We start from the raw sequence: 23,398 nt of genomic DNA, 5'->3' as shown, positions 1-23,398 counted from the left end.
GACAGAAATTGTCCCGCTCCTTTTCACTGCAGCTCCTAATGGATTTTGAATACTTAGGAATAACTTATCTAGATATTCTTGACTTCTTCTGCAGTTTCCTTTGTCCCTGTCAGTTCAGAATCTCAGGCACAGAGTAGCTGTAATGCCTTCAATGACTTTTGTACTTAGAAGTGGTACTCTAATAGTTCTTCTGTTTTTTGAGATAATGGCATGTAAACATATGATATGCATACATATATGTTTATGTCTGGAGTGTTTGTTATTGGAAACCATTTCTTGATGGTCTGACATCTGATTGCTCTAAAAGTTTGTTCATTCTTAACACTATCAAGCTAGCCACAAATGAGGACATAAAGGCCAACTCTAGTGTTGCATAATTTAATTCACAGCAAATTTTCTTTAAGTGGACAGATAGAAAGCAAGCAAACAGATTAAACAAAAGGAAAAAGTTACTTTTTAAAGCCTGTAATGGTTGCATAGGTTTTGCATAGGTTTTGTGCTGGCACTTCTTTTTTTTTTCCTCTGATCCTGCCATTTTTTAATATGTAATGATTAGAGTGCAGAATACAAAATTATGTGTTGTCACTAATTGCTGTGTTGAAGTGACACTGGTAAACAGGAACTTTGTGGTGATGAAATGCGTGTAGTCTTAGCTATTTTAAAATAAGTTCCATGTACGTTTGACCAATCTTGTAAGCTTACCAACAGTTGAATTCTTTGGTCTGCGGAACAAATTTTGATATCAACAGAGCTTCATAGTGAAAGAGAGTAGAAAATAGTAGAGCATAGTGTTGAGTACTTCAATGTATAACAGGCTTTAAGACCAGATTTAAGATCTAATAAGCTTTGCCACTGAAAACACAATTTAATTGTATTTAGAATAAATCTTCTAGATAAGTTTAATTTGTTTAAAAATATCCTAAACCTTTTTCTGTTTTCTTTGTCAATTCTGAGTGTTTTCATTGATGACAGAATCAGAGCTGTGTCTGAGTGGTACATGATGCTTTGCAAATATGTATTTCTAAATGCTTTTAAATGGTAAACCTCAGATGAATTAGCATAAATTCAGAAGTGTGGATATATAAAATAGGATTGATTTATGGGGTTTATGTGTATGCAATTAAAAATAGCATACCTTGGGTTTTTCCCCTTCTCAGTGAACTGGTGTAACTGAGCTGAATTTAAGGTTATTGTTAATATTAAAAGATAAAGAAATGATAATCATTCCAGCTGGCCAGACAACACCATCAGTTACATTGGGCTATACCTTCCTTGACCTCTGAGACAAAGAGGATGTGCTTCCGTGCTGATACACCAGCTAGGCACAGGTCTCTTCTAAATGTTCTAAAGGCTTTAGACTTGGGTGATGTTACTGAGGAGGGAAAGAGGACTGTATCTTAGCCCTCTGCTGCGGGGTGGATTTGCCAGAGCAAGGCAGTGCATCTTGAGTAGTTCTTAAGAGTGTGGATTAGTGGGCTTGAGTTACTTCAGCTGTGGGTATGGCAGGTGTTTCAGGGTTTCAGTCCATAGAGGGGGAATATTGCTTGAAGTGCAGAAAGGAAAATGGGGCTTGATTGAAGAAGTTTCTTCCTTTTGCATTTATGGTGGGGGAACAGGGAGGCTTGTTTCATCTAATACATGATCTCTTTTGATGCCATTTGCAAATTTAGCAGAGTCCGTGTTATCAGTGGCTAGATTGTGGCTCTGTACTTCCAACTGACTGATAGCTGGAAACCTTCTTCAATCCTTTCTGAACTTCCAAACTATTATTTGACTAAAATAGCTGCTTATTCCTGTTAGCGTTTTTAATTCATATTTAGAGAAAGCAAATCTTTTCTCTTGTCCTCCTTCTGGTAGGTTAAGTATGCCAAGCTGTTTTGGTGGCCTTGTTTGTCTAAAGCTCTTTTGTACATTTTCTTGTAACTCTTTTCTGCACGTGCTTCTGTTAAGCTTCCTTGTCCTGTGTTACTAAATAGTTTGTGGTATATTAAGTGGTATAGGTAGGTTATTTTCATACCAAAAAAATTTTAAAGTTCATGTCTTTTCTGGAAATCTGTTGCTTAGTAAACTGTGGAAGTACAATCAATACTTTTGTATTATTTCACTTTGTGTTATTTGCCAAATGCTAGACATGGTTTATTCTCCTCTGTGGTCAGTCAGTTTGTAACTTTCCACAGTATAATGGAATTGCTTGGTACTCTCTTCAGTGTTTCACCTTATCTGGTAGTTCTGTTGAATTTTATTCAAATTTTAATTATTAATGTCTTGATGAAAATGTGTTAAATTGAAGCAGTAAAATCAACATGGTGGTGGTTTCTGGTGACTAAAATGTTTTCATATGGACCTTTGACTTTGGCTTCACAAGGCAAGTGGTCCTATGGTAACCAATTTCATAACTCCAAGCCTTGGGTCCTGAGTGTGATATCTTCCTGTACGATTGCTGAACCTTAACTCTCCTTCTGATTTTAAGGGAACTGATTAATTCAATTAAATTGCTCTGAATTGGCATTGAAAAAGATTTCTTGAATTTCGTGTGTTTCTGGGGCTACAAGGTCTGAAATTGATTTTTGCCTGTTTAGCTGGGCTTCCATGTTTTATTTCACAGTCTGTATAGCTTTTAGAAGAGTTTGCTGTTATCTTTTTTAGTTTTGACTGTTTTTTTGGTTGTTGTATTTTTTAATAGGATGAATGTTACCAAGTGAGACAAATATTTGCTCAGAAACTTCACAAAGGCCTTTCTAGGCTACGGCTGCCACTGGAATATATGGCTATTTGTGCACTGTGTGCAAAAGATCCCGTGAAAGAGAGAAGAGCTCATGCTAGGCAGTGCCTTGTGAAGAATATAAATGTCAGAAGGGAATATCTGAAGCAACATGCAGCCGTTAGTGGTAAGAGAATAGAAGTCACTTTTTGGTACCATTACTGTAGCTCAAATGTAAATGTGAGTGGACTGAAAATATTGATGGTGTTTGTTTTTTTGTACATAGAATGGCTGTAAATTTTGCTTTGTGGTATCTTATGAAAGCAGAAAAAAATCAGCTTTTCTAATTTTGTTTTGTCTGGATTTTATTTGGATTTTTTTTTTTAAACAGGTATTTCCGAGGTCTTTCAGTTTTGCTAAAAACTGCAAATGCTTATGCCTAAATATATTGAAAGTGAAGTAGTTTTTCCTGAGAGTTATATGTACTGTTTGAACTTAATGGTTAATAATGTTCTAAGTGAAGTGACTGATTAATTTTACTTCAGTCATTAATAATATTGTAACATTAATGAAATAAATCTTATACTAAATAGACTATCTTTGCACTGCTATATTGAGTAGCTTCTTATGCAGCCAAAGGTTTCTATTTGTAGGCACTTGAGGATGAATTTGTGTAATTCTTTCTTCTCAGTGCCAGCAATCTGATCGTGGGAATGCTTTGGAAGTTAGTATGGACTCTTGTTATTTTTCTTTTATTAAATCTGTCCCTTTGACTTAAAGTGTATGACATTGTATGACATACATACAGTATGACAGCACTGGTATATAGTCATAGAAAAAAGAAGACCTTTATGAAGAGCTATAGACATTTTGAATAAGAGTTTTTGCAAATTTTATTTCTTTGAAATATTACTGATTGTTTGGCCTTTGTCTTGTTTTAGCTTAAACTGTACTAGTTTTGTGAATCTGATCTCACAGGTGCTGTCAGATAACTGATTTCCTTTTGTGATTGTGAATCACTTATATTAGCTATGTCAGTCTGTCTTTCTTAGTCCTCTTAGACTGATCAGAGAATAACTGCAGAGAATCCTTCTGTGTATCATTAATTAAAGAGTGGTACTTTTCTCGCACCTCAATAACATGTAAAAAGAAAAATAAATTCATTGAATACCTCTGAGTCATCTTAAAAGACTATTCCTCTTGAAAATGAAAAATTTTACTTATATAGGAGGAAAGTATAAAAATTATTGTTTGTTTAAAATAGATGCTGTGAAGGTGCTATCAAATATCTTTAGAAGAAATTAAGAGGAGCCTAGGTGTGTGTGATTCTCTTTATCCAGTAGGACCTCAAAGGGGGCCTGATTCATTTTTTTTCCTAAATAATTGAGTGATGCCATTAATTTGGTATGTGCTATAATCTGTGAGAAGTCTGGATTAAATATAGATTGCAGGATGTTTTGAGGATTACAGTGTTAACTTTGTGCCATTCAGCTTTGCCAGTCTGAGCTTTCAACAAATGAAATGTCTCAAACTGTTTGTATTCTAAAATATCCATATTGCAGTAGTACAGCTGAAGCTCAGTTTTAATAATAACACGGTATTGAAATGTGTATGTGGCTCCCTCTGCCACTCTCCCTACTGAGTGTGCAGTAATTCAGGGTAGTAATGACAGTAGCACCTCCTTGGAAATCTGCATCTTTCATTAGCGTAGCTATTTTTCTGAATCTGTAAGTATTTGATTTTGTGATATATTTGGTCTTGAAAACTTGGTACAAGTGAGAATGGTATCTGTTGGCTATTTTTTGGGAATGTCAGCATTTGTTGAAAAGATGGTAAATTTCTGTATACCTTGCCTGAGGAAAACTTCCTAAGGACTGGTACCAGACAGTAAAATGCCTCTTTTCTTCCACACTGGCCTTTTACAGGCTGGAACGAATTATTCTCAGCTTTCTTAAAATTCTCTAAATGCTATTCAGAGTGGAAGCCACTCAAGAAGAGACTTACTCTGATTGTGAATCTGTTACTAGTTCCATTTGGGTAGAGACGTGTTTTGCATGGGAATTTTTCTGTTCTCAGGATGGGCTTTTACTTGCAAGTCAGTAAGCAGAAGAATGGCAAGAGTAAAGATTATTTTTTTTTACAAGTTTCTTTCTTAAATGCTCATAAAGGATTGACATGAAGGGGTTTGGCACATTGTAGAATGTGCTGGTAGAAAAGCCACTCTACCTTTCAGGCTGTGTCTTTCTTTACTAGAGGTATAATTACTGTTTTTTGTTATGACAGGGGTTAAATATCATAGAATAGAATCATAGAATCGATTGGGTTGGAAAAGACCTCCAAGATCATCGAGTCCAACCCTTATCATATGTGTCAATATTTGTTCTTTTCCTGTTTTGTCTGGAACTAGTTCATTTTGTTTTCCAGACACAATTGGAATTGTTGTTATTTTAGAAACTTTGTCCAAAGCAGGAAGTTACTGGAAAAACTGAGTTCATGAGCTCTTGATGAGCATTCTGTTGAAGCCGCTAATTAATACAAATAATTGTGGATTGCTTTGCCTGGGAAACGTCTAAGGCAAGCCAATTTTGCTGGTGTTCTGAAGTCATAATTGTGGTTTTTTTCTTTCCTGCCTTATCTTTATTCTTTATTTAGTACTGCAAACAGCTCCTGGCTAAAATGCAGAGCAGTGCTTGAAGAAGTGAAGGATGGTTTTCAAGTTAATGGTGCAGTGTCAATTGAAACACATTAAAATTGCTTTTGCAGAGTACACTGGATTTCAATTACATAAATATAGCTTGAAATAGAAAGAAAGGGTGATATTATATATCTATTATGTAGACTGTGCATTACCTCTATTTATGCAGGCCCCCAAGAAAGGGATAGATTAAGACTTTGACTTGTGTATGATGATTATTTTGTTAGTTTTTTAAAATCTACAGTAATGATGTGGTTCATTTGATGTGCACAATATTTGTCAAGCACATCTCATATGAATACACATATTGAAGATAAAAATGTCAGTGTTCTAATGTATTTTAAAATTGTTATCAAATATTATTTTATGTAATGGTTTACAGATGTGTGGACTTACTCAAAGCTGAATATGGGATGGGTAAAAGCTTATTGAAAGATGATTTTACAGACTTTCAAACACAGTCCACTACTACTTTGTTAAACTTTGATGTCACCCCCTATCTCTTCTTGAAACAGATAAGGTAGACTGTGGATTTGGAGAACACTGTGGCAGTTTGGCTGCAAAGTCCCCTGCAAAGAGCATTTGTTTGTTCTCCTGACAGCAAGGCTGTACAATGCAATGCAGTGTCCAAAGAAATAGTAGCGGCTTATCCTGTAGTTGTGGTGGTCTCACATCCTGCAGTTATCCTTGATTCTGTGATCTATCCTCACTTACGTTGTTCAAAGTCTTTCAGAATTCAGGCTTTGACCTGGGAAAATGACTGGGACTAGGAGGTGACTGTAGCTGTATTCTTAAGATAGCTAGAGAAGACATAGCCCTGAGTGAGGGATGATATTTAAAATCTTAATTTTTGCATGCATGAAACATGTGCACATCAACAATGAGGGCAACATCATAAAGAAATTACAGGCCTACATGTGCTTATAGTTCAGTCTTTTATATATGTTGATATCAAATTTTGCCATTTCGTCTTTAGTAGAAAAGCATTGTTCTTGATATATAGTTTTTTGATGCATCTTTCTTCTGCTTTTCAGAGAAACTGTTGTCACTTCTTCCAGAGTATGTTGTTCCTTATACTATCCATCTCCTAGCTCATGACCCAGATTATGTCAAAGTCCAGGACATTGAACAACTCAAGGACATTAAAGAGTAAGACTACTTTTAATAATGTTGTTTCTAACTTTATTCTAAGTTAAATTCGAATTCATTGTGGGACCCTGTTACAGTGTCAAGTGCACATAATGATGGCAGTTGTTTCTGTAAAATATTGTGAGAAGTAGTATAGATGCTTTTTTAGTGCTGTGTGATATTTTACAGATAAACTCTTTATCTTCTGCTCGTCCTAGCTTCATTTAATTTTTCCTAAAGAATTGTTCTTACAGAGCTAGATTGGTTCAAATTCATAATACTAGTAAAACCTAGACTAAACCACTTTTTCAAATGTGGTTTTTAAAATAATTTCTTCTGTATTTTTATTCATGCGGAATACTCTGTTTCTCCTTTAGGTGCCTGTGGTTCATACTGGAAATATTGATGGCTAAAAATGAAAACAACAGTCATGCGTTTATCAGAAAAATGGTGGAAAATATCAAACAGACGAAGGATGCTCAAGGACCAGATGATCAAAAAATGAATGAAGTATGTGATAATTTTTGATTGGATATTGTGTTTAATTCTGGCCTGCTTATGGAAGGGAGTTGCTTATTGTTTATATACAAACTTCAAAATATCTTTCAATAGAGTTGTGTGTATGAGACAATACTTTAGCTACTGTAATGATAATATTTATTGTAGTTTACATGACAGTTATTTTTTTCTGTGCTTTGGTAGGTCTTGCACCTTTGCGAGGGACTTGTAATAGTTTTCAGTCCTTCTGTTTCTGTCTCAGTAAGATTTTTGAATACTACCTTCAAATAGATGTAAACTATAACTTTTAGCGTTTAAATCCTCTACTACAGTGCTTTGTAAGATTTCATTTCTAAAGTGCAAGAACAACCTTAGTATAGGAAGAAAAATGCTTACATTAGAAGTCTCTAGTTTGTATTATGTAGTGAATGTATCAAACCCTGATCTTGTTTTTGTGGTTTTAGCATCACACAATGTACAGATTTGTCACTTTTCTGCTTTGTCCATAGAGATGAGTTTTGCGTAGTGAGTGGGTGGGGTGTGCATGTTCATTTGTTTGTTTGAACTTTGTCTTAGAAACTATTGCAAGTACTATTCTTAAGTGTAGAAAGATCATGAAAATTAGCTGACTTCAGCTGTTGGATTTGCAGTGCGTTTGCCTTTAGTGTCTATGTTTTGGTATCCTGCAACACACTGTTTAAATGTTTAAGGTGATTGCTGAGTTCTTGTAGTTCTGTGCTCACAAGATACAGTGTCCTTTGTCAAGATTTGCAATGAACTTTTCAAGTGTTGTTTGGTCTTCTAATTTTATTATTTACAGAAACTATACACGGTGTGTGATGTAGCAATGAATATCATTATGTCAAAGAGCACAACATACAGTTTGGAATCCCCTAAAGACCCTGTACTTCCAGCCAGATATTTTACTCAACCTGACAAGGTATACCTTGGCATTTAATTTTTCTTGAGATAAGCCTGTTTAAATATTTGTTAGTTGTAATTCAAGGTTGTTTTTCTTAAATATTTCTTGTAACTTCAGACTTCTCCCTATTATATTGTAGTTGAAAATGCACATATGTATGTGTTTTCATAAATACTTGTATAAGTGCATACACAGTTCTCCTCCTTCCCCCTAGACCACATGTCTAATGTTAGTGTTCTGATTTAAAAATTCAAAAGCATAAATGATGCAGAGAACATCTTCCGGTGCAATCTCCAAAATGTATATATGTATCTCATTTCCTGATCTCTGCTGAAATTCTAAGCCCCTTCTTTCTTCACAGAATTTCAGTAACACCAAAAATTATCTTCCTCCGGAAATGAAGTCTTTTTTCACTCCTGGAAAGGTAGGCATGGTGTGGGAGTTGAGGGGATTTGGTTTTGGTGTTGCATTTGCTGTTCTGGGTTGTCTTTTTTTTTTTTGTAGTGGTCCTGGTCTTGCTTGTTTGCTAATTTATTTTCTTTTAGGGATTTTTGTGTGTGTGTGTTTGGGGTTTTTTTAAGAAAACTAGTGTGTAGTTTATGGAACACTTTGTTTAAGGGAACAGATTGTTCCTAGGTATAGAGAGATGATGAGTAGTAGGGAAAACTGGTACTGTCTATGCCAGGTTGTGATAATAGTGAGCAAAGCCTGTTGTCTTTAAAAGGAGAGAATTCAAGAAAAAACCAAAATAACCCATAATATTTGACAAGTTTGCAAAATGGTTAACCTTCTTATCTGCAGAAGAATACAATGTTGCATATGAAGTGACAGCTATGGAAAACTTTAATAGAAATTATTTTAAAAATCACATAATTAGTCACTGTCAAAGCTGAATACCATTTTAGAGTATCTTACAAGATAACTGGCTGTTCTACAGTTATGTTAATTTGTCTTTCAAAATACATGTTGTATTGAATGGCAGTGTTCTTTCTTCATGAAAACGGAACCCAGGTACTCTTTAGAATAAAATTTAGTAAAGGAAAAGACAGATTGTGGTTTACATCTGGATTAACGTGTCCTGTTCTAGATGACAAAGAACACTAATTTGCTACCTTGCAAAAGAATGAAATTGCAGCATCTTCATTACCCTTAACTTTGCTAATGAAGCTTCAGCTGTGAGCTAATAACTTACTAATAAAGGAGGAATGCAAGTTAGGAAAAAAAGATGAGCATCTCTTTGAGAAGTTGAAAGTCACCATATATGGATTGGAATAGATCTTCATTGTATTGTGCATATGAGTGCTTGAACTCTCTGGATTAGAGATTGGCTTCTTGTGAAAACACAAAATTTTTTAAAGGGAAGCAGTTTGTCTTCCAGTTTTTGATCAAAAGTCAATACTAAGTTCTCTAATCCAGTTTTTAATATTAAAAATTCTTACTAGTTTGTCCCATACTTAATATATTAAGTGTACTGTGACAATATTAAACAAGAAATGTGGTATATTCTACCATGAAAAATCACAGAATATATTTTAAGTTGGAAGGGACCTCTGAAGGTCATCTAGTCCAAAGCCCTTGTTCTCTGAGACTTCCCTTCTATGAGAAATGATGTGGCCCCTTCTTCATCTTAATGGCCTTTTGGTGAGCTCTCTCCAGTAGCTCCATATCTTGCATATATCCTAACTGACATTCTTTTGAATACTTTTATTTTAAATTTCTAGCACCAGTTACTGTAGCTCTTTTTGTGTTGCTTTGACATTTTGTAACAAGCAGCAGAACTGTATTTGACCACTGGAAATCTCAGTTGCTTCACCACTGTGAGGAGAACGGGAAATGATAGTTGGTTTAATGAGTCTTAGTTGCGGGAATGGAATACTAGCGTGAGAGGGTGTGAGTGAGGCAGGTATAGGCAGGGAACGCTGAGGACTGTAAGGCTGTGAGTGTACCTTCTGTGGTAAGGAGGGAGCTGTGTGTGCAGGCCCTGTTAGTCCCTCCTCAGTAGGAAGTGCAGTTCAGTGTGAATTTTAAAATCTCTACTTTTGAGCTCTTTCAGCAAACACAGATTAATGTTCAGTTTTGAACTAATAGATGTAAATTGTTAAACTGAATTTTGTTCTCCAAGGTTTATTTTTGGAAAGCATATGCTCTTTTTCTTGTACTCAGTGCAGAGTGAATCTTTGTAAGTGTGAAGTTCCCTCTGGCTATAAAGGTATAACCAGCACTTCAATGGTGCATAGCTCTGAAAAAGGAACACTCAAAGCTGATATAATATGCATGTTGAACTTTTTTAGCTGTCACTAACTGTAGACATAGCTAGAATCCAATATTGAAAGAGAAGAAGCATAATTAGAAGTGTAGGGAATGGTCTTTAATTCAACATTTTTCTACATGGGTGTTTGGCATAAATGTGCATTCTCTTTAGGAGTAATTGAACACTTTCAGCTCTCTCAAAAGTTAGTATGAGCTGAAGGCATTTGGCATGTCTGAAAGATAATTCAGTTAACTTAATAACCTGAAGCGCACCAGTGCCTGGAAATTAAGTACTTATTAAAAGACTAGCATTTTTAAATCTGTGCAAGGAGTATCAGAATCTTCTCCACAGTGTTTGACTTTTGAGATTCTCATTCATTCCTAGTTGAAACTAATGTGGTTGCCATTACACCTAAGCCAGTTTAATGTCCCCATTGCTGAAAGGACCATCCTGCTGGTTTTTCTGTTTCACTAGTACTGATGCTTATCTGATCCAGATGGTGAGCTGGTTCAGGCAGATAAATCAGCAGAAAGCAAACTGCACACAAAGTGCTGAAGTGGCTTACTGCAAGGTCAGGTGAGCACCCGGTACTACCAATGAGAAGAGGACAGAATCTAAGCATAGAAAGAATACCAGTGTGGGTGCCAGCTAGCTATTTCATTCCAGCTTCCTCAGCTTCCTTCTGGTGTCTGTTGTAGCTTTCATATGAAAATGTTTATCACTTTGTGTTAAAATTAAGATAATGATTGCAGAAAGTGAAATCTGTGAATATTTTAAGCATGTTAACAATATCTGAATGTGTAGCTTAAAATAAAGGAAATATATTTTTGGTTTCAGCCCAAAGCAGCCAATGTTCTTGGAGCAGTTAATAAGCCTCTTTCGTCAGCAGGCAAGCAGTCTCAATCCAAATCTTCTCGAATGGAAACTGTAAGCAATGCCAGCAGCAGTTCAAATCCAAGCTCTCCAGGAAGGATCAAAGGGAGGTTGGTAGACAACAAAGGAGCTTTGAAACATTTCAAATATTTGTAATGGAAACTTTGAATATTTCTATAGTATTTTCTAACTGAAAGACAGAATTCTTTCATTTTACATCGAAGTAAAGTTATAGTACTATATTGGTATAACTGAAACCATGAATTTGTCTTTCTATCCCCAGAAATAAATTTGCTTTTAAAAAAAATAAAAATCAGAAACAAATTACATCCAGAACTAGCTGAAGGAGGAAGGGAGAGCCTCGTATGTTTTGGTTTTTGAGAGGAGGGTTGGAGTTTTTTAGTGTCTTTTAGATAGCTATATGCCCCCCAACATATATGTACACACATGTACTTACATGTGTGTGTGCACACACAACTGCAGTCCACAGGAGCCTTGCTGTATTGTTAACAGCATGTCATAGACTGTGAGGACTGGTAGGCAGCTGTTGTGAGCTCACGACTTCCTCCTATAGTCCAGTGCTTTGCTGGTCTTTTCAGATGAATATATTTGGGTTTTAGATTAGTTTTGTGATGAAGAGATGAATGTACTGTAATGTTACTTAAGTTATCCTCTTGTTATCTATCTTTAAAAGTTATAGTTTATTTTGTGTCAGTTTTGTAGGCTATTCATCAGTTACTTTATCTTATGTTCATTTTTTTAACTGAAAGTCACAGTCATTAATTTTTTTTCACAGACATTGAGAGATTGCATAGCCCTAATATTCATTTTTTTTCACATTCTCTTAGGACTGTAAGGAAATGCTATGTTTCAATAAAAGCCTTCTCATTTAGTGACTATTCCATATAAAATATTAATTTTAAATGTAGTACAGTATTTTACAAGAAATATTTCTGTGCTACAAAGGCTGCAGAAATGCTTATTTCCTAAGAGTCAGGCAGGTTCTCATGCTGAAATACATTATTGACTAAAGACAGGCGGACTGCAGATTCTTCTCTATATCCAGCAAAATGAATCCGAGATGAAATTTTTAAAAACGCTGCACTCACGGCCTCGCATATTCTGTCATCTTCGTGATCTCTCCTGATTAGTGTTTTGAGTGGAGATGTCAAAGATGAAGAGAAGTGATGGCAGTGATTCAGTACGCATGGTATTCCCAGTGCAGTCTGTCTGAATATATACAGGCCAATTTGCATCTGTTGAGGTGATGTATAAAACCTAACCTTCCTATTGCATCCCTGTTAATTACAGAATTTACACTTGTAAGAGTGAGAACGTGTTTCACTCACTATGCAGTGTCCAGGCCAGGGTGTTAAGGGTTTTTGTATTTGAATACCACTTTTTGTTTCAATGCATAGCATATTTCTTTTCATTTAAACACATGCACTGATATTTAAAAACATTGCTTCTTTCTACCCCAGGGCAGATGAAATGAAATGACTTGTGTATTGGCTTTTGTGCATTACCTTTTGTCTGTGGGTCTCAGTGTTTTACATATGCAGGAAACATTACTGTTTTGTAGAAACTGAGATAAAAATGAAATTGCTGCTGTAAAAAACAACAGAAAGCAGAGGGAGGAACTGGTCTCTGCAGTTTAAATCTATTGTTTTATTGCCTAAACCTCACCATAGGAAAGTGTGCGTGCTTTGACTGGTCTGCCTTGGTGTAGGACAGTGTACACAAAGGTATGCAGACATGCAGATCTCTTGCAACTCAGTAAGTCCCTTCTGTTTCAAAAAGCTGCTTATCTTTTCCAGTGAAAAAAGAAAATTCAGTGTGGTTTATGATTAAAACCTTTGTCCAGAGACTTACATGTGCTGGCTTGTGATATGTAATAGCTCTAATAATCGCAGTAAAAGGTTCCTTCTGCCAAATTATTCATGTTTTAGTAACAGATTCCTTAGGAAGAATGTTTTTCGTAGTGGGTTTTTTTTAAATGATTGCCCTGTGTATTATAATAATGAAGGGAATACATGTTTATTGGTTCTAGGCTTGACAGTACTGAAATGGACCACAGTGAAAATGAAGAATTCACACTGGCTTCACCCTTACCAGGAAAGAAAACTGACAAAAGGGACGACTCTGATCTTGTAAGGGTGAGCTGTTTGGTTGCATTGCAAATGTTTCATTTTAAATCACCACGACGTTAAAATACAAATTAATGTGGTGATATTTGATATCATTCAAGAGAACGTACTGAAGCATGAAACTGAGTTGTAAACTACCAGAAAATGCATTTACAGTTGGATATGAAAATACAATGAAAAATGGTTCAGTTTCTCTGTTTCTCGTAGAAATTACATAGTTTGGAAAAGAACTTTAAAGGTCAACAAGTCCAACCATTAATCCAGCACTGAGAAGTCTTCAACTAAATCATGTCCCTAAATGTACTTAGGCCTTGGAGATTAATAGCCTGTTCCTTCCTGGTGGATATATATGTATATGTAGATCAGTAATGCTAAAGGTTCCTATTGATGATTTGAAATATTATTTGGATTCTCACTCAGATGTAGTGTCAACAGCAGTTGACAGTCTGTAAATTTTGTAGTATTTGGGGTAATAAGTAATAAGATCAGATCTGTTAGAATGGGATTTTCTAGGCTGCATTAAAGATGTCCTGTATTTGATGTCACTGCTGCATTAATTTTTTTTTTGGTACTGTCTCTGACACTTTTCTGTTCTCTCATTATGTCACCCTGGGGCATTTTTCTAGGTTGCTTGGGACATAGGCTGCTGACTAGTAAAAGTGTCCTGAATTTTTGCTTGTGTTGAAGTGTAAATAACCATCTTATACTGTGATATCTTGTGAGAAAAGCAAACTGGCTTATAACAAAATCAGAAAAATCAGGAATCTCTTGTCAGAAGAAAATAACACTTCTGTAAACCTTAAAGTCTGAGAGTCCAAACAGCTCCTGGCACGCAATTCAAGTTTAGAAGCATTAATTTGAACTGGTAACTGAGAAAGTGAAGTGATAAAGCAAATATAGTTCAGTGTTTTGAGTATTTTTGAGGGCATTATTCTTCTTTGAATCTGTAAGCAAGTTGCTTAAAGTCATTGATTCGTAACTCTTTTTAGTTTCTTGGAGCTGGGGAACAGATTATAGCAAGCATTAACTGAGAAGCAGAATTTTAATTGTGTAGCAGAAGGTCCATGTTTTAAAGATATCACCTTCAGAATGTTTGTCCCAATTAAATCATAGGGTAACACCTTAATTCTAAGGTTGTGGGATACTGTTTAACCTCAGGGAGAAACTTTACTTTGGAAATGGATTGCATTTAACTTACTGGCTAAAATTTGCTGCAGTGACAGATGTGCATGATGACTGCAAAAGCAAATAAAATGGAATAACTAGGATGTCACTGATCTAGATCAACAGTTTTGTCACTGAAGACATGAACTGACAGGAGATGTCATCATGGTTCAAACATTTTTATATTCTTTTACTGTAATTCCTTGTCCTTCAATTTCTTTTCTTTTTCCCCCTCATATCCTTTCTAGATATGCTTTCTGCTTTTCTTGAAAAAGGTTTTTGGATAAAGTGGAGACATGAATTTGTAAGCTGAGTTCTGGCTTATATCATAAGGGAAATGTGAAAGAGAAAACTTTCTCTGGGGTTTTAAGTTGTGTAACTGTCATTATGTAGGTTAAATTGCCATGTGGCAAATATTAGTAAGTGTGCTGAAATGCAGTAATTCTAGTATGAAACAAACATTGATATGAAACAGAAATACTGTAAATATTTGGACTTGTGGACAATTTCTGAAATGAGATAGTCATGGTACCCATGAAACATGGTACGTGGGTGATATTTTCTATTTTTTATTTTTCCCAGGGGTAGTTGTTGCTTGGAGTGATCTGGCTCTAATAGCTGCTTATGGAAATGTTTGCACTGTTGTTCTTTACTGTGCACTTTAGAGAACTAGGGCGATGGAAAGGTGAAGGAATATTTTCTGTTTTGAAAGATTATGATTCAGAAAGGGTTCTGCCTTTCTTGATATGCTAGAGGGAAGGGATGCCATCCAGAGGCATCCTTTGCAGGCTTGAGAAGTGAGCCGGTGGGAACCTCATGAGGTTCAACAAGTCCAAGTGCAAAAGGTGCTGCAGCTGACTTGGGGCAATCCTCAGTATCAACACAGGCAGAGGGATGAAGGGTTGAGAACAGCCCTGCGGACACTGATGGATGGAAAACTCGACATGAGCCAGCAATGGGTGCTCCCAGCCGAGAAGGCCATCCATGTCCTGGGCTGCCTCCAAAGGAGAGAGGTCAGCAGGTCGAGGGAGGGAATTCTCAGCATCTGCTCTGCTCTCATGGTACCCCCATGTGGAGCACTGTGGGGTCTCTTTAGAAGACATGTATGGAGCTGTTAGGGTGGATCCAGAGGAAGGCCATGAAAATGGTCAGAGAGCTGGAACACCTCTCGTAAGAGGAAAGGCTGAGAAGAGTTGGGGTTGCTCAGCCTGCCAGAAGGTCCAGGGAGACCTTATTGTGGCCTTTCAGTATATGGTGGGGGCTTATAAGAAAGACAGAGAAGAACTTTTTATCTGGTTCTGTAGTAATGGGACATGGGGCAACTGTTTTACACTCAAAGAGATTAGGTTTAGATTGTACATACAGAAGAGATCTTTTGCGGTGAGGGAGGTAGGACACTGGAACAGGTTGTCCAGAGCAGTCGCTGGATGCCCCACCAGTGGAGGTGTTCAGGGCCATGTTGGAGGCAGCTTTGAGCAAGCTGGTCTACTAGAAGGTGTCCCCGCCCGTGGCAGGATGTTTGGAACGAGATAATCCTTTGGGATTCTTTCTCATCCAAAGTAGCCTATGATCTTAAGCCTTGGGTGGGTTTTTCTGCTGCGCACAGGAAATATGGAGTCCTAGTACAGCTCTGACAGTAGTGGTTTGGCAGCTAGCACTAATTCCTGTGCTTCCTTCTACAATTGTAAATTCAGGTTGCCCACTGTCTTCTGTATTAGTGCCTTGCCAGTGCCAGCATGGGAGCTCAGAACACTGCAGCTCACAACATGAGCTGAAAGTCACAACTTGACAATTTTTCCATCTTTGTAATTTCCTGTTGATAGAAATAGTTATGGATGTTCTATCCTACTGTGTTTGATACAGCTGAAGATAGAAATGAGGAAGACCGTACGCACTTCAATGTTTTAATTGTTCACCTTTCAAATAACCTTTTTCTCTTGTCTGATACTTTATATATAGGTATGTGTTTATACTTTTTCAAACATTTTTGAAATGGTTAGGGTAGACGATCTGAGAGAACTTGTGTAACTTGAAGACTGTATGTCTTGTTGGGGGAAGTTCGTGCGTGTGACTGTATAATATGACAGTTTAATTTTTTAATTTAATGGAGTAATCTGACCTTTTCAGTCAGAAATGGAGAAGCCTAGAGGAAGGAAGAAAGCAGCTATCACAGATTCAGAAGAGAAATTAAGCATAGATGACCTGAATAAACTGGGTCAAGAGCAGAAACTTAGAGGTAGTCAACGGGGAAGGAAGAGACCTGCAGTTGTTTCAGAAGCTGATGAAACGCAATGGCAAGAGGAAAAGAGGCTAAAAGAAGATGTGATAGAAAGTGAGGATGAACAGAACAGTCCACCAAAGAAAGGGAGAAGAGGACGCCCTACCAGAACAAATAATGGGGGAACACCAAAGGAAGAACCAGTGGCAAAGTCAACAAAAAGGAACAAAAAAAAACAACCCCCAGCAGCTGCAGCAGAAGAGGAGGAAGAGGAGGAAGAAAGGCAAACTGAAAACATTGAACAAAAAACAAAAGGCAGGCAAAATAGGACATCAAAAAGAACACAGCAGAGGTAAGTCCATCTTCTTGTAAGCTGCATATTTTTTATCTTTGGATATTAGTTATTATAATTTGATGCTTTGTAATTTGGGTCTTCCTCAAAACAGAGCAGAACCATCTGAAACTAGTACGGTTGAATCAGCACAGTCCACGCCACAGAAAAGACGAGGAAGGTCATCACAAACACCACCATCACAGCAAAAAAAAGTGTAAGTGTTCTAAATCTGTGTTCAATGAAAATTAAAAATATGCTTCTCTGCCCCCGAAGCAAACATTTACTGAAAATATTTCAGAATGCTGTAATTGACAGTTAAGAAAATAAATTGCCATTGTTATTTCTAAAATGTTTTCCTTAGCTGCTTCTCCTAGAGCATCTCAAACTAGAGCAAGAGGCTGCAAGTAAGTTTAGGGTGCTCAGGTAACGTATTCATAGCTTTGCTTTACTAGGAGAAAAGTCAATAAAGCACAGGAAGGGCCTTGAAAATGGGGCTTTATTAGGACTTTCTAAGGAGAGAAAAGCAGTCGTGTTTGTTTTGGATATGGAGCAAAAATCAAATTGTTACTGTGGTGAAACAGTATTATGGAGAATCAAGTTTATTCTGATTCTCCTTAAATTAATGTCCGCTTTCTAATTTCTAGCCTTCTTGTTATCCACCTGAATCATTTATACATGAATAAAATGTGTTGTGATCAGTGAAGGACAGGAGCTTTGGAAAATTCTGAGGTGCTCTAAGCTCCAAAATGAGGTTGAACTCTGTGGCTAGCTTAATTTTCTTGTGCCTGCTGTAGGAAACTACCAGTATGTCTGTATTTTCTGTACAGGCATAGGTAATAATATGTGTAAGCAGAGATGTACAAGTGGTTATTTGCCCACTTGTGTCAAACTGTGGCTCATGGAACAGATTTACTTTTCCAGAACCTGGTGATGAATTCCTTGGGGCACTACTTAGACACATCTACCATCAGATGTTCTGTATTACTTTGTTGTTTTTCTGTCTTCTGGGCTTAGTTAGCATCAGACTGATCTTCCTCTGGCAGTGTAATGTACTGATTTGCCTGACGCCAGAGATCTTCCATACCAGATATTTGCCTGAGCAAGCTTGTACCCTCATTTTGAATCCTACTTTCACACCGGATCACATGACCTGGCATTTTGCACACACAATTATCTGATGTTTCCAGTGTTCTGTTTTCCTGCCTCAGGTCAGATCTCTGTTGCTCCTTTACTCTGTAACCAGAAACAAAGGTCCCAGCATTCTACTGGTTGCTACAGAACTCACTGCTACAAGTGCAGTAGAACAGGACTTGGAAGCAGCTACTGCCGTGCAGAGGAGACATGCCAACAGTTATTGTTGGGTGACGTGCTGTGTGGCATTTGTCCAAGATGCCCCTTACTAAAAAGTAGCTTCCGATTGACTTCCCAGTGAAGCTGGTGAAGCACTTGTGTTTCTTTACCCCGTTTTAAACAGAGAGGAAACGGTATCACTACCTGTGATCAATAACAAACATAGCTCTCTTTCATGTGTATGTGTGTTGTTCCTGGAATGAGGAACCCAAGTAAGTTGTTTCAAGGGTCATAGACCAAACGGTCTATTCTAGATTTCATTACAAAATTTTTTGTGGGTTTGGGGTGTTTTTTGTTTGGTTTTTTGTATTGTTTTTTTTTTTTTTTTGTTTTTGTTTTTTTTTTTCCAGACTGCCCTTTTTTCAAATCTGCAAGAAACAGGTGAGACAGTAGTAATTTCTCGGTCTTCAAAGTGCATTATAGTTAGACCTTTCTTCCTTCCCTACTTACGTATCTACAGCAGCTTTAACTGAAGGAAGTTGATAGACTGAGCAGCATCACAAGATAGAATATATTTAATCCAAATACTTAAAGCCTTCTGGGCTTCTTGGGAATAAATTTGGAATTAGAATTTAGGATTTTGCCTACAAGGTGATGGTGTAGTCTGTGGGGTGATAGTGTGTCACTTGCTTCTGATAGCAAATCGGGTTACCAGTTAGCACATGTGAACAGGCTTATTTTTGTAATATGTGAAAAGATGAATGTAGCTTGTGAATAATTCTGTTTCCTTTTCAATTCTGTTGCTTCAATCAGTCTTGGAAGATTTGATTTGTACTAATTTGTGTATTTCTCAAGGGTTGGCATGCTGGTTGGTGCTGAAACTCCCATTATAATTACTATGTGCAATTCAGAGATTTTATTTTGTCCAGGTTTTAGTGGTTCTCAGAACTGAAAATTCCTACCACTTCTGTGGTGTAGTGGTGTAAGAGGACAGTTCTTTTAGGTCTGTGCCCCCACTGGAGATTGACATATGTCTGTTGGTTTATCTAGAACAGAGTTTCTGGTGTAGTTTCGATCAAAAAGTCACCCAGTTTGGGCGCAGCAAGACTGCATCTGCAGTAAACAGGATGATTAAGTGATTTGACTCTGAATTATACTAATGTAATGTGGGTGCAGCTCTGTAGTTTTGGATATATATGTAGTTGGCCTGTTTTTTAAGGTGAGAGGGGAATGTCTAGTTCTCATGTTAAGCAAGTGGATGGTTTTTGATTGTGGCGCAGCTTCCATAACTAAAACATACAATTTAAGATATTGTTGGCTGATTGTTCTTGATTATTCTAATTAAGGTATTGTTGTCCTGATTATCCCTAGCTCTTAATCTTAGTTAGCTTGGAAGATATGCATTTACGTTCATTACAGTGTCAATTTCATAAATAGAAATATGGGTTCACTTAGGTCTGTAAAAACATAGATGCAGTTACTCAGATTTTCTTGTGTGTGAACTCCTGTAGAAGTAGGGTACATCTCATTGAATTGAGTAGGGAGAAATGCAACAAATAGTATTCAGTCTCTGTCTGTTTGGCGTTTTCTGTTCACTGTTTAGTGTTGTGTCAGCTGTCCTTGGCCTCTGTTCTGGCACTGAAGAGAAAAATATGCATTGTCTATAGAGGCAAAACTGTTCAACTTTGTACTTCTAGCCCTCTGTTATGGAAGAATTCTGTTTTCAAATGCTGTTGCCCAGCATCCTAGTTCCATTTCTTATGTTCCATGTACGTATGTGTAGGTATGTATGGCCAGACTTCACGAACGCAGATTTGGGCAGGGCTCTCCCCACGTGGGTGTGCCCTTCCAGCCTGCGCAGTGGATTTTTTAGGTGAGGCACAGCGTGTGCAGAACTGGCCCCACCGTTTAAGTCCTGAGGTCCATCTGCCACGGCCGAGCGAGCTTGGACAGTGACAGTGAAGTCCTCGGGACTGTCACAGCACCCGGTACTAACTGGGGCTGACCCTGCTGAGCATCTGAGATGTGACGGGATGGGATGGCAGGGAGGCATCGAACTGCCAGGGGACGGTCCCACTGAGACTCGAACTCAGGACCTTGGGATTCGAAGTCCAGAGTGCTCTCCTTTACACCATGGGACCACGTTTATGTTCCATGTATGGGTGAACTGTATACGTGTATAAGACAGCATAGAACGTGAAATTTTAAGGCTTCTGTTCTTGTAAATCAGGATGTTTGCTTGTACAGTTTGTACATTTGCAGACCTGTGTGCTGTGAATCTGATCTTTATTTTTCTTCTCATTGTAGCCGTGCAGGACGTTCCAAACAAGCAGCCAGTAAAGAGAATGAATCTAGTGAAGAGATGGATGTATTTCAGAGTAGTTCACCAGTCAGTGATGACATTCCCCAGGAAGAAGTAATGGAAGAAGAGGAAGTTTCCACAATCAATGTAAGACAAATGCCAGAGGTTTTGTTTGTGAGTCTTTGTGGTGTCCTCTCTGTTACTGATGATCAGAGAATTAGCTCTGTTCTTAGAACTTACCCTTCCATTTAAAATGAATGGGGTGCTTGTCAGCTGCCACTGTTATGTAGTGGAGCTGCACTGAAGTTTCCCAGAGAAGCTGCATTTCTTTGAAACGACTTCTTTTTGTCAAGCATCTTTAAGTTTCTGTTCTGTTTTACCTTTCTCATCTATATATGCTAGAATTGTGTAGTATCTAATGGGAATTACTTTTCAGGTAACTCCTGCTCATTCTTCTCAACTGGATTGTGATAGTGAATAAAGATTTTTATACAAAACAGACACACAAAATGAATAGTACTGGAAAATAAACATGGCATCTCGGAACACAATCCCAGACCAATTTCTTTTTCTTACCCACATAAGCAAATGTGTTAAAATTAAGTTCCCTTTTATATTTCTTTCATACAAATACATTAGCAATGTTAGCAAACAAAGTTACATCCTGGGCATTGACTGAGACTTGCGATAAAATCAGTAATCAGAGCCCCTCTGTATGGTTACTCAAACATTATTGAGTGAGACAGCATTTTTTTGAGTATAAAATATATCTGTTCTTGGATTTTTCAAAATTTTTCTCTAAAAACATTAAGAATACTTTTTCTCCTAATAGGTCCGTCGCAGAACTTCCAAAAGGGAAAGGCGATGAGTGAGCGTGTAGTTTCCAGCCTTCCAGGTGAAAGCTTTGAAGAATGCTTTTAATATAAAGCTTGAGACTGAATGAAGCTGTTAGTGCACAAATGGGGTTGCTGAAAAAAGGACAAAACCTGTTTTACTGCCCCTGCATTTGCAGTCCCTAGGTCACAAGCTTTAGCCACACACATGTTGATACCATTAACTGTGGATTTTTGTGAAGTGTAATGTGCGCTGGCTTTGTAGACATATGAACTAAAGAAGAAAACTGTAAATAGTTCTTTTTTTAATGTTTCTGACTTATAAAGTGCTTGTATAGCTTTTATCTGCGGCTTTAAACTGACAGTACCCCACTGTTTATAGGATCGATTGATTTAAAAAAGAACAGTTCATTGAAAATTGATCTCAAGCAATATCTGTCAGTGTTTGTATTTGTACTCTTGTTGACATTTAACTGTGAAAAAAAATTAGTTGAACAAATAGTGCCACTTTCTTTTGCCACTATTTGTTGAGTGGAGGAGAAGAAGAAGAAGAAAAAACGGTCTTTGTTTCCTTCATGAATATAACCTAGTGTTTACCTTCAGGCACCTACTTATCATCAGAGGTGCTAAATTACTTTCTTTTACAGTTGAACGATGTTGGATAGAATAATACAAGAGATGCAAATTGTGAAAGAAGTTTTGTTTTACACCTCAGTATTGATGCCAGACCTTTCTGGACTAGTAGTGGCGTTGAAAATTCAAAAAGGATTTAAAATATTTTAAAAGTGTGTTATTAAATAATGTACTGAATACCCTACCCATTTTATCTTCCCCTATCAGTTTTTATTAATCTACTGTATCAATAAAATTCTGTAACTGAGTTTTTAATAGTCTAGTATGTTAATGTGTATAGATATTTCCTTCTGAACATGATGTTCACAAAGAGCAAATTATTACTACGTTATAAAATTAAATCTGATATATAAACATTAGTGAAAATACAGTTCTTATTACAATGTAAAGTTAATCACAAAGAGAAATTTTATTGATGCAGTGTGTCTTTATAAAGCTGTTCTTGAGAGCCAAGTGTTTTGTATTTTATAGTGAAGTTGCATGTTTATGAAAAATGTGCTGAAAATGGGATGTAATGTTTTTTTTTGGAAACTCGTATCTAGCAGTAGTATATGGTAGGTTGCCTCATGAGAGAACCTTTTATTGAGAGTTTATTGTAACTTTCTGTTTTGTTTTTGAGCCAAATTCTTTTGGTATGAAGAGCTAAGTTTTTGTTGAATAACCAGCTGTTGATTATTACAGTCAAGGTAGTCAAGATTCGAATGAAGCTCCATTTTTATTTTGTGCTACCATAGACAGGTGGGGTTTTGTTGTTTTGGGGGTTTTTGATATAATATTAAAAAAAGAAAAAAAGAAAGAATCAAAATACTTAGAGCAGTACCCTGTATGCAGTTTTACAGTTTACAAACTGTGTCTTTGAACCAAAATGCATCAATTACTACACAATGCTTAGCCAGCCACACATTGTACCTTCAGGTGCTGTTCTCCCTTTGGTACCCTGCAGTTGACAACATGTAAAAAATCAATTTCTAACCTAAGAAAATTCTATTTCGTTGAATAATGGAGCATTTCCATATAATCCATCAATAAATAAGTTATTGTTGTAAGGTGGCCTGTAAAGATTAGAGAAAAGGGTAATACTAAAACATGGATTTACCGATTTCCACACTGTAAGATCCCTAGTAAATCAAGCAACCATTATAGAGTTTTTTCATTATGCATTTTTTTGGTACCAATAGAAAAAAAAGTATTATAAACAATTTGGTTATTCTGCCTCATCTTCCCCCTTCTTCCAGTATTCAGCTTTTCAATATTTATACCTACAGATATGGGGGAAATGCTGCCTAGAAAGGCAAGAATGGTTGCTTTGAATTGACTTTGAAATAGTTGGCGCAACAGAACTGGCTTACTTCTGCTTCAGCAGTGCAAATGCAAGTTGTTGAGGGTTTTTTATGGTATCGAATGATTGA

At 36.9% G+C, this 23,398-nt stretch overlaps 1 protein-coding gene and 1 non-coding gene across 3 annotated transcripts in view; one reads left to right on the top strand and one right to left on the bottom strand.

Moving 5' to 3' along the window:
- Window positions 1-22,236, top strand: part of PDS5B (PDS5 cohesin associated factor B) — a 103,857-nt gene extending 81,621 nt beyond the window's left edge. Inside the window, exons 25-35 of one of the 2 annotated variants that reach the window (XM_071552899.1) lie at window positions 2,684-2,888; window positions 6,431-6,545; window positions 6,902-7,034; window positions 7,843-7,962; window positions 8,306-8,368; window positions 11,033-11,178; window positions 13,119-13,218; window positions 16,507-16,949; window positions 17,044-17,145; window positions 20,529-20,670; window positions 21,356-22,236. In XM_071552899.1, the coding sequence (XP_071409000.1) occupies window positions 2,684-2,888; window positions 6,431-6,545; window positions 6,902-7,034; window positions 7,843-7,962; window positions 8,306-8,368; window positions 11,033-11,178; window positions 13,119-13,218; window positions 16,507-16,949; window positions 17,044-17,145; window positions 20,529-20,670; window positions 21,356-21,391 (1,605 nt within the window). In that variant the 3' untranslated portion in view covers window positions 21,392-22,236. Of the gene's footprint in view, window positions 1-2,683; window positions 2,889-6,430; window positions 6,546-6,901; window positions 7,035-7,842; window positions 7,963-8,305; window positions 8,369-11,032; window positions 11,179-13,118; window positions 13,225-16,506; window positions 16,950-17,043; window positions 17,146-20,528; window positions 20,671-21,355 lie in introns of both variants that reach the window. The other variant, XM_071552891.1, reaches the window with a different exon arrangement.
- Window positions 20,290-20,362, bottom strand: TRNAR-UCG (transfer RNA arginine (anticodon UCG)). Its single transcript has one exon. It is a non-coding gene; the product is annotated as a tRNA-Arg (tRNA).
- Window positions 22,237-23,398: the final 1,162 nt, after the last annotated feature.

This window comes from Pithys albifrons, chromosome 1 (genome assembly GCF_047495875.1).
Source record: "Pithys albifrons albifrons isolate INPA30051 chromosome 1, PitAlb_v1, whole genome shotgun sequence".
Lineage (NCBI taxonomy): Eukaryota > Metazoa > Chordata > Aves > Passeriformes > Thamnophilidae > Pithys > Pithys albifrons.
This window is presented reverse-complemented; position numbering and strand designations above follow the sequence as displayed.